The sequence below is a fragment of the Ruditapes philippinarum genome, unplaced genomic scaffold (assembly GCF_026571515.1).
Source record: "Ruditapes philippinarum isolate M1 unplaced genomic scaffold, ASM2657151v2 ctg3642_1_1_1_1, whole genome shotgun sequence".
Lineage (NCBI taxonomy): Eukaryota > Metazoa > Mollusca > Bivalvia > Venerida > Veneridae > Ruditapes > Ruditapes philippinarum.
The window spans coordinates 24,785-36,983 of record NW_026864130.1 but is presented as its reverse complement, the minus strand read 5'-3'; the positions used below and the strand labels follow the sequence as shown (position 1 = coordinate 36,983).

General features: G+C 32.0%; 1 protein-coding gene across 1 annotated transcript in view; it reads left to right on the top strand.

The window, feature by feature from the left end:
- Window positions 1-12,199, top strand: part of LOC132724513 (uncharacterized) — a 79,007-nt gene that overhangs the window by 49,971 nt on the left and 16,837 nt on the right. The window contains exons 18-22 of the mRNA XM_060709380.1: window positions 8,596-8,706; window positions 9,916-10,026; window positions 10,435-10,545; window positions 11,195-11,302; window positions 11,759-11,890. Coding sequence (XP_060565363.1) covers window positions 8,596-8,706; window positions 9,916-10,026; window positions 10,435-10,545; window positions 11,195-11,302; window positions 11,759-11,890 — 573 coding nt within the window. The remainder of the gene's footprint in view (window positions 1-8,595; window positions 8,707-9,915; window positions 10,027-10,434; window positions 10,546-11,194; window positions 11,303-11,758; window positions 11,891-12,199) is intronic.

Sequence of the window (12,199 nt, the reverse complement as noted above, 5' to 3'; positions counted from 1 at the left end):
GCGTGGTTGACATGACAAGTCCATAGCAAAAATTGGCCATGGCAATCTAAGAAAAAAATAACACACTTTTTTTCAACTTTTTGAACTAAAAGTCATTTCAATCATCCAAATCCAAATCATTATCATTATGACCAGAATCATCATATATTTTGGGATCATCATCGTCGCCGACGTTATCATCATCATCATCATCATCATCATCATAATCATCATCATCATAATAATAATACTCTTCACTAGTGTCCAACTGTTGAGTCACAAATCATGATGAATTAGTAGTCAATCACTTGTGCAGAATTTTGTCATACTGGTTATCTATTTACGAAAATCGGCCCGGTTAACAGACCAAAAATGTGTTAGAAAATTTGTGTAAAAAACAAACAAACAAACAAAAGCACAATCATCGTGATTGTCATATCCAAAACCATTACACAATTTTCTTCCCTATATTTATTCCAACTGCAATTTACACCATTATCAATATAATAATACATATTGTATTAACTATATAAACAAATATGAAGTCTTCGTCATCATCATCATTATCATCATCATCATCATCTTTTTAATCTTATTTCCAGCATAATCATCATTATCATCATCACCATTGCAATAGTTCTAATCGTCATTCTCATCATCTTCATCATCAACATCAACAGCAGCAGCATCAAAATAACAACTATTATCACCACAATCATAATCACAATTGTCATCATAATCCCAATTTACATCATATTCAACATCATCGTTACTATCTCAATACTTCCTTTTACTCTCATAATTTTTGTCATTATCATCATCATCCAAACAAAAATAAAAATCATTATCATTTTTTTTTATCCATCATCATCTTAATTGTACCATAGATTTTATAATTTCCTGTTCGAATGTTCCAATGTCGTTGACTTTTTTTACGTTTGGTGAAACGGTTGTGTACTGATTAGCTGCTAATGGAAAATAGATTTTTTTAATCGTTAAATTTCGTTTCTAACGCGCAAGAACCTCCCATTCATTTATCGGGCCAAAACTAACTATTACTTTGATTAGCACATACGCGTAATGGTATTGTGTGAGCTGGTCAGAATATATAATATATGGTAACTTTTCATGGCTTCAAACTGGCCTGACTATAAATAGCCTTCCATCTAAATTTTAACTATTTTGATAATTAAAAGCCGTGTTGTATGAATTGCAAGTGCAACTTTGACATCTGTAAACTACCAGTCGGTAAGGATATCATTCATTTATCTTGGTCTTTAAGTAATTTTATGCACATTTAAAACTATCGTATTGCCGCTTTCGCGATATTGCATTGTCGACTATTGCCTTCCGGTACACATGCTCACATCCTTTTTGTATCTGATTGGGCGGCTCTAAACTGCTGACGAATAAGCTGACGATATAGAATATGGGAACATATTTTTACTTGAGGAGTCTTTTTTTCTTTTTTTTTGCATGCCAAAACCGTCTTAATAAAATTATAAATTAATAATAAGGAACATTTTATTTTCAAAGATAGGAAAAATATTTAAAGTGTTATACATACACGGAAAAGAAATAATTGTGTAAAACTTTAATATTTTCGAAAAATTTCAGATGAAAATGGTGTTATTTTGACATTTAAAAGATGCAAAAATGAAAAAAAAAATGTTTATTACTTACATAAAAAGACAAACAAATTATATTCAAAGATCAAATTAGAAAAATATGTACAAAAATAAAATTTTATAATGGAAAGTGATAATGATGATTGTGTAAATTTAAACAGTGTAAAATACAAAAAAAAGATTCCTTATATTTAACTGGTAAGTGGTACATAAGTTTTCTCGACAAATGAAAAGATAATTAGTTCGTTAATAAATCAAACTGGTCAGCACTGCTCACTATATAAATACTGCTAAAATCACAAAAGTTATACATACTTGATAATAATTGGTCATCAGTGGTTTTATTGTTTTGTGAAATAAATTAAATTGTCATAGAAGAATAATTTTACAGTAAGTAAAAGATTTTTCTTATGCTATCAAGTTATTCTTGTTATCTTCTTAAGTTAAAAGAAAACTCGATGTATGGAATTTGATTAAATTTAAAAAATAAATGTTTAAAAAATCATACTGTATAGCAAAGTTTGAAATGAGTTATCTAAGAAATTAAATTACTATTCCATTAAAAGGGGAAGGATTTAATACAGCTAGATTATGACATAGGTTACGTGTATAAATATAATAGACATGTAATTATGATGTAGGATGTAGAAAATTTTATGTTTAGCTTTGACTATACAATCCATTGCCCCTGCCTTTGTGTTAATTTAAAAACTTTATGATGTTCTAATTTGAGCTCATGTAGAATCTAATTTGTTAAATACGACATTATATTGTTCATGAAAAATCTCATCTTGTCAAACTTTAAGAAATGTGTAAAGAAGCATCCAATGCCAATGGTTAAGTTCATTAAATTCAAACCACTTGCTCTTCTACATTGAGTGTTCCATAGTGATTTGGATTCTTTCATATGAGCTAGCAGACGGAATGTTGTTGGTTCTACTCAGGAGGCAGTTCATATCTGAAATAATGCATGGATGGGCACCTGAAGTTTTCCTCCGCCAGTAAAGCTGGAAAGTCGCACTATGGCCTTAATTGTGATGGTGTGACTTAAAACCCAATGAAAAGAAGAAATTTAAGCATTAAAGTTATATGATGAGAAAGCTATAAAGGAAAAGTGTTGTACATGTAATTAAAATATAATGTTATTTTCTTTGTACCTGGGATTTCAGATCACTGACCTAAAAGATTATTCATAGCTTTTCCAAGAAGAATTATTTTGAACAATATATTAGTATGTCCTTTTTAAATAGTTATACTAAATATACAGGGCGACCCTTTGAGATCAATTACCTCTTAACAACAGCAGTTTCTATTTTCCCTGAATTCAGACTTAACAATTACAGTTTTGACCTTTTATATAGCAAAACCTCTCAGCTGTAAGCACTCTTTTTGTGTCCTAAAGGGACTTGCTCTGCACATGTTTCACTACTTATGAATTGGTAGACTTAAACAAATATTTGCAAATAATGATAACATGTTTTGTTTGGTTGAAAGTATTGGTTAAGTGTCAATATTTTTTCCTCCAACTGATATATTCATTAATTATCCCCCGCAGAAAAGGCGGGGGGGATATAGTAATAGTCTCTGTCCTTCCGTCCTTCAGCTGTCCGGGACAGTAATAATGTGGCTAGAGGGACAATAGGTAACTGTTCTTTCTCTTTGATGTTATTTATTCCGTAATGCTTTTATGTGTTTATTTTCTTTTGTGTGGCTAAAAGAACAATAGAGAGTACAATAGAGTAGCCACATTATTACTGTCCGTAAGAATGTCCTTCCGTCCGACATTTTTGTCCGAGCATATCTCAAAAAGTAATTGAGGTATCAACTTGAAACTTCGTAGGTGGACAGATTTATTTAAAAAGGAGTGCATTACACAAGTATGATAACTCTACTTTGCTAAGTTTTAGTTATTGCCCTTTGTTACTTTTCAAACCTATTTTTTTTGTCCAGAGCATAACTCAAAAAGCCTTTGAGATATTAACATGAAACTTCACTGGTGGATAGATCCCACTCAGGAGGTGTGAAGTGCAATGATAACTCCATCCTTCATAATTTTTGTGTTATTGCCCTTACTATTTTTTCATACTTATATTTACTTATATTCTCACTCGAGTTTAGCATAAGTCTTTGAGATGTCAACATGAAACCTCATAAGTGGATAAGTCTTATTAAGGAGGAATGCTGTGTGCAAGAATGACAACTCTACCCTTTATAATTTTTTAGTTATTGTGCTTCATAGGTGGATAGATGTATTTGAGGAGGAGTGCAACACACAAGAATATTAACCAGTCCCGCATTTTTTTAGTAATTGCCCTTTGTTATTTTTCATACTTATTTTTTGTCCAGAGCATAACTTAAAAGCTTTTGAGATATCAACATGAAACTTCATAGGTGGATAGATCTCTCTCAGGACGTGTGCAGTGCACAAGATTGTTAACTCTACTTTTCATAATTTTTGAGTTATTGCCCTTTGTAATTTTTTAAACTTAAGTTTTTCCTGAGTGGAGCATAACTCAAAAATCCTTGAGATGTTAACATGCAACTTCATAATTATGTGAATAGATCTTATTGAGGAGGAATGCTGTGCATAAGAATGATAACTCTACCCTTTACAATTTTTGAGTAATTGCCCTTTTATTACTTTTCATACTTTTTTGTCCGGAACTTATCTCAAAAAAGTGTTACAGGTATCAACATAACACTTCATAGGTGGATAGATCGCATTGCGGCGGAGTGCAGCACACACGAATGATAACATAACCTGCATTATTTTTCAGTTAATGCCCTTTGTTAATTCAGTCATCAGTATTCACATAGGTATCAAATCTGTCATCACTTCAGCCATCAGTTTTTATTAACAAAATACCTCTTAAAATTGAATTATTCTGCTCTACTACATATACATTCTTCTAATGAGCAAGAACATTCGGTGGGGGATTGACATATTAAAATGGCTCTTGTTTTAGATTAAGTTATATGCTTATTAAATAAGGCTATTTACTGAAAGTCTCTTAGATTTACATGTATGCTTTAGACGGATTTAGAACTAGTTCTATCATATCATAGTTGCCATTTTTTCTCTCATTTGCTTTTCATACACCCACAAACCCATTTTTCTTTTTCTCAGAAAATACAATACTAGTCTATAACCTTGATATAGCCCAAAATAGTTTTAACTACACAAGCAGTAATATTAGCTAATGGATTCAGTATATAGAATTCAATGTAGTTTTAGGTTTTATTAGTCCCCTACCGGTTTACCGGAGGGGACTTTAGGTTTACCCTCCGTCCGTCCGTCTGTCTGTCTGTCCGTCTGTCTGTTAGTCCGTCAGTCCGTCCGTCCACAAAACTGGATCCCGCGATAACTTGAAAAGTACTGAAAATATTTTTATAAACTTGATATATGGATAGATGGCAGTATGGAGATTATGCACATCTTTTTCTTTTCTTCCTATGTTGAAAATTCTGGTTGCTATGGCAACAAATAGGCTGAAAATATGGCAAATTTTACACATAAACTGGATCCAGTGATAACGCAAAAAGTACTGGAAATATTTTTATGAAACTTGAAATATGGGTAGATGGCAGTATGGAGATTATGCTTTGCTTATCTGTTCTTCCTATTTTGAAAAAATATTGGTTGCCTTGGCAACAAATAGGCTTAAAACATGGCAAATTTAACAATATTTGTGATTAGTCAAAAAGAGCTGAAAATCTTTATGAAATTGCATCTTTAATTCAAGAGTTATCTCCTTTTTAAGAATTTTGCTTTTAAAAATGTTATATTTTGGTAACAGGGATGTTTCAAATATTAACTTCAGAGTGTCTTTCAGTCCGTCTGTCTGTCTGTTCATAAAAACTGTTTCCTGTGATCACTTTTAAAGAACTTGTCCAACAAATTTACTTCAAATAGAGAAAAATTGAAACATTAGTGAATGGCCAATGACCCTTCAGAATGTTGATGGGGTTCTAACCGGTAGGGAACTTATGGATTGCTTTCAATACTATGATAATTGCTTGTTTCTTTATGGCTCAATAATTAATGTTTTTGACTGAAACATACCATTCTTCAATGCCGTTTAGGTCAGCAGCTCCTATTAGGGATTTTGAATTCCTTTTTATGAGTGTGTTGTAAGATTGATGGTTTATTTAGGTTCTGCCTAGTGCTAATAAGTTGAATGGAGGTGCACTCTATATACCAGTACACCTAGGAAGCAGTCATATGATCTAATAACTGTTTTACAAAAGAAATGCAGTCATTAATGTAGTTTGAGTCTTTGTAAATGCATCTTTAACTTACTTATCAAGGCTGTTGATGGTGTAATTGATTACATTTCAACAACAGTGATAGGTTATATTAGAATATGTAAAAATGTTAAAGATAACTATGCTCAAATTTGATATTTGAAAATATCAATAGTTTCTACACTATCTTTTTGATTTCACAATATGTTATATTTTAAACCTACACACTATGGGGACACAATATGACTATAAAGTGTCCTTAAAAACTAGAACTTTGACCGTAATTATTTATTGAGTGAATTTATTATCTGATGTAAGGCATGATAAGTGTACTTACTGAAATTATGTCATGTGGCTTACAAACAAAGACTCAAAAACAAGTTCGTCATTTGAATATCACTTTGAAAATGTAACATGGCATGCAGTGAAATAATAACTAGAAATTAATTGGAATGATATTCTCAATAAGAAGTGGAGTTTGAGAGGTACATGAGAAGGTCTTGAATTGTTTACTCAAACACCTGATTTGCTACTTTTTCTCAATTTCTTTGTTCATTTTTGTATTTTATATTTTATTTATGTTGTTAAAAATTGGTTCCAATGTTGTCTCGTGAAAATAGACTAGACTTTGTTATTGTTCGATTAAACATCTTTTATTTTATTTATTTTATTTTTCAAATTGATTTTCTTTTCATTAAAATGTTGTGTGTGTTTTTTTTGTTTTTTTTTTTGTTTTTTTGGTTTTTTTTCATTTTTCAATTCTTGATTTTTTAGCAGTGAATTTCATTTTATGCTTTAATAGTAATCATCTTTAAACAAAGCAAAAAGTATATGTTTAAAGATAAAACAAATGCACATTATAACTTTTTTTTTAATGTGATGCTAGAATAGTGTCTTTATCCACTTAATTTTTGTTGTTTTTTACAATGATTACACAATATATTTTAATGCCATTTTCAAGACAGTGTAAATTATAGCACCGTCATAAATAATATGAGAGGGAAATTTGAGAGTATTTATATACCGTATATCAGTTTTTTTTCGAAACAGGAACAACATGTTTAGAAGGACTCGAGGCTTGCCCTCAACCTGATGGGACCGTCATCTGTGTTGAGAAAGCTATTTGATGTGGTTAGATACTTCTACCCTCCTAATATTTGGCACTCCCATCATCCCCCGCCCTACTCATGAAATGTCACGCACCAACTTGATTTCATGTAAATAATTGTCTAGAATTGATATTCCCGCTCTTTTTTGTCAGCCACTGAAATGCATTGATGCAGAAAACTATTAAGATATTATTTTCAGAACTCCCAAGACATTTGAAAATGCAGCTTTTTCATTGGCAGTTTTTAAATATTTTCCCATAAACAACCAATCAAGGGCTGAGAAATTTTAAACTTGATTTAAGTAAACAGTTTACTTGTACTAACATTGTTATTATGTGCTTTATGGATAATTTCCTTTTTAGGGCATGCAAAATTTTCTTTATTAGTTTCTTTTAAGGCTACGATTTTCATTTTTTATTGCATGAGGCAAAGTAAATGATGAATGGTTTTCAAATTCTTGAAAATAAAAAAAAACCATGCCTTAATGTAAAATTGAAATTTGACCCATTTTCCAAGATTTTGTTTATTTACTTATTAACACTGAATATAACGGCCTATTTGTATGCAGTTAAAACCATTAACGTAAAAAAAAAAAAATATTATATGCTTTTGTGAAAATATGATTCTAAATGTTTGATATAGATTACATATAGTTTATAGAAGAGCACTATTACGGCATAATTCTTTTTGAAATATCTATTCTTAGTACACATTTTACTTTATTATAATTTTATAAATAACATTTCAATATAGGAAAAGAGCTCATGCATGGCTATATGTCAGACTTTAACTGTTAAAATGTCCATGATTCAGCCTAAATATTTGACCTCTTTGACCAAAAGTAAATAGCCCTTGCCATTCGCATCAAGCCAGGCAAGCCTGCACGCCCTTGCAGTCTGATCTGGCTTTACTGTTAGTTACTCAACTTGAAATCCCTCAAATTTTAAATGGACTCTTCCAAATTCAAAACTGGGAGAATTCATTACACAAATTAAAGTAGTAAACCTTGTATTAAATATGACATCTTGAACTATAAGGGTAACTATACTTGGCCAAACTGCTATGAAGGGAAAGACTGTATTTGGCCAAAAGCCATGAAGGGAAAGACTGTACTTGGCCAAAATGTCATGAAGGGAAAGATTGTACTTGGCCAAAATGCCATGCACGAGTTTTACTAATTTAACCATTTCATTATTTGCTTCCATTATCAAGCATAGCATATCACAGTGACATCATTATTGTAAAATCAGAAGGAAACCAGATTGCAGATTGGTTAAATCTGACTAAATCTGACTAAAACATGTAGATGGCTAGATTGTGTTAGCATTCTGAATATTGAAATCATTGTTAATTGACACCACTGACTAAACAATCAAAGGTGTGTCTATCGTTATCTTAGTCATAGTCTCACTTCTGTATTAAAGGATTGATTTTACAAACGGGTTTGACTGTATTTAGGAAGCTTAGTATCTAGATTATATAATGACACAGGTTACACTGTATTCATAGAAGCTTAGCACCCAGTCGTTTCATGTTCTAAGGACATTTTGTTATGGTTAGTCTCAGAAATCAGCAAATAAATCTGGTAAAAATGCATTGTAAATTTAGTAAAATTTTATGAAAATTTATTACAGAGTGTGCGGATGGAGGATTCCAGTGTGTAGAGGGGCGTAACTGTATCTCGGGTACAAGTAGATGTGACAGCCGTAATGATTGTGCCGACGGTTCTGATGAGGCCAATTGTCGTAAGTTTTAATTCTTTACCCTGCTGGAGCCCCAAAAATATTTATCCTTTGCTAAACCACACCCTGCTGAAGCCACGGAATATTTATCCTTCGCTATCATTATAGAACCTGGCCACCTCTCTCTTCCATGCAGTCTGAGCAGGTTCTATACAGTTTGCTGATCAACTTGAAATTTTCATCTTTTAGTGTTCAATTGAAACTCAACTATTCAAAGGGAGAGCTTTTGTACATATCCATGCTTCTGTGTTGGTGGCGTCACCTTCCACACTTTGGTTAATTTCTTGCTTGTAAGATGGTATTTCCAAAACTACTGAACGGAGTGAGTTAAAACTTCATGCACTTATTTGAGACCGTAATAGGAGATCCACGACTCTTAACATGGATTTAATCAGAATAATGGCAACTGTAAACGTTATCCAGAGTTGTTTTACTATCAAGCAGAATAGTCAACCACGCATTTATTTGTCAGCTCTTGTTGATTAGATAAATGACATGGAAAAGTTGATAATGGAAATGTGTGTGGTTTATTCTACAGAAAGTATTATGTTTTATGTTACAGAAACCATACTTATTTTATGCTACAGAAAGTATACTTGGTTTATGTAACCGAAAGTATACATGATTTATGTTACAGAAAGTATACTTGGTTTAATTGTAACAGAAAGTAAACATGATTTCTGTTACTGAAAGTATACTTGATTTATGTTACAGAAAGTGTACATGGTTTATAGTACAGGACATATACATGGTACTACAGAAAGTATGCTTGATTCGTGTTACAGAAATTATAGTTGGCTTATGATAAAGAAAGTGTATTTAGTTTATGTTACAGAAAGTGTTCTTGGTTTATGTTACAGCATGCCCTTCTGGTTTCTACCAGTGTTTGGACACACCATTTAACCTCTGATGCTGCGTTAATTAACTAAATGATGTCATGATAGCTACTTCTCTGCTAAATGAATTTCAACAAACTTTTAAAATTTATCAATGACGCTTACTGGTCTTTCATGATTATACTAAAATACAATTCTGAACTTGAAGTGTACATTGTTCCAAAAAACAAACTATAAATTGATATTCCCTATAATATAAGGAGGCCTTCAGTCTTGTGTATTGTTCTGTAATTGTTCAAAGGTTGTGGTTTTTACCATCTATGTTAATGTTGTACCTTTAATCTATTTATGAAAACAATAATGTTAATTTGTACAGGTTGTGAAGTCGGCCAGTGGCAATGTGCGAACAAGTTGTGTATACCTGCGAATATGAGATGTGACGGTCCACCACAGTGTGAAGATGGTTCAGATGAAGTTGGCTGTAGAGGTAATGCACCAGTTAAAGTAAATCATTCCCCACCTGCCCCACCCACCCCAGAGCCTCAAAGGCGAATAATAGCGTCTTTGACTTCAGATTTTCTTGTTAAGGCCATGTCCTGTAGAGACAGTCAAAAAAGATTTTCAATTAACTAGTGCATGATAAATGTCTTGTTTGAATACTTTGTGCATTATCAAGGTTTCAACCCTTTTTAGTTATAAAAGCTAGCATAGAAAAGGTTGTTATAAGTTACCATACAATTTGTTTCATGCCAATGCTGAGAAATGTAGAGAAAAATAAAAATGGTTGCTGCTAGTAGATACGATCTGATATTTTATTGATAAATTATACTGTTTACTGTTGTATTACTTGTTCTTATTAACAGCTGAACATGTGATGTAATTATTGTTATTATAGCTACATGTAGTTCAGACCAGTATACATGTTCTGACGGGAATTGTGTCGAAGGGCGAATGAGATGTGATGGTGTCCCGCAGTGCGAGGATCTGTCGGATGAGGACAATTGCCGTGAGTTAGCTTTCAGTAATTTGTCGGTCTTAAAGGGACTCCACTGAGGTTAAAAAGCCTAAAAACATACCATTTTAATTTATTACATAAATGAGGCTAGGGCACTTTAAACAAAAATATATGCAAAGATAGTTAAGAATTATACTTTGAAATAAATTAAAAATGGTATGTTTATACTTTTCATAGCACGATTTGAGTGAAAAGCGTTTAAACGCTTTTCATTTTGTGTCACTTTTTTACAATTTGAATAATTATTCTGGAAAGACAAAGTGCGCGAATGATCTGAAATTTTGCACAAAGATTGGTGGTCTAAACCTTCATCAAATAGTACATTTATCTTAAAAAACATATTTTCAGTCCCATCATGTCAAGAAACCTCAGTGGAGTCCCTTAAATTCTTTAAATGAAAAGACAAGCATATTTTAGATTAATTTTAATACTGGTATGATAAATTTGGTAATAATGAAATGTTTTGAAGATATGTTGTGTTCCCAAGAAACCTGTGATTTTATTAAAATACACGTCTTTAGGAAACATGAAATTTTATTTGCCAATGTATTTTTGCTTGGAACCATAAAGTTAATTGTTATACTATGTATGTTTTCCTTTGAAATATGATGTTTAAATGAAATATCATGTTTATTTTCAGCATGTCATGAAGGAATGTTCCAGTGCCGGAATGGTAACTGTGTTGATGGAAGAATGCGCTGTGATGGAGTACCACAATGTGAAGATTCATTTGATGAATTTGGTTGTCGTAAGTGATATTCTTTTTAGTTATAACCTATTTTATTTTAATACCATATAATTATATAAGATTTATGAGAATTTATACTAATTTTGGACACCAGTTTACATTTTTCCAAAACTTACTTTTCTACTTTTCTAGAAATTTACCTGGTTTGCAGAACTTTAGGTTAATTAGTATCTTTCATAGAAGCTACACATTTTAGTCCACTATATACTATGCCAATACTAGTACTAGTATTTGTCTAAAAAATAACCTATAAAATAGTAGTATTAGTTGAATGCAAAACTTCACTGTTCTAGCTATTTTAATCTCCATGTGATGCTTATTTTGATATGTCTTACAAAAGCAGCTATGTCATACAGGTTGATATCAGTAATTTTTATTTTATAAAACTTTTTTACGTTAAAATCCGATGTACTGGTATATTTTGTAGCATTAGTATTAAATTTTGTTGTATTTTAGCTACTGAACCACCAAGTTGTCCAACTAGTGACTTCCAGTGTCAAACAGGCGGAATTTTAGAATGTATTGATCAAAGACTACGTTGCGATGGTTATGAAGATTGTTCTGACGGCTCGGATGAAAACGGCTGTCGTAAGTTACACGCTTTTTTACTTTAAATTTGTTAAATTACGGCTTTTAACAGTTTGCAAAATTCTAAATGGGAATTAAATTTTGATATTGGTAGAGTATATATTTATTAAAAAGCAGGAAAACAGAGATTACTTTTTAGCTCACCTGTCACAAAGTGACAGGGTGAGCTTTTGTGATCGCTTTTCGTCCGGCGTCCGTCCGTCCGTCCGTCCGTCGTCCGTCCGTAAACTTTTACTTTAAATGACATCTCCTCATAAACCACTAAGCCAATTTCATCCAAACTTCACAGGAATGTTCCTTTGGTGGTCA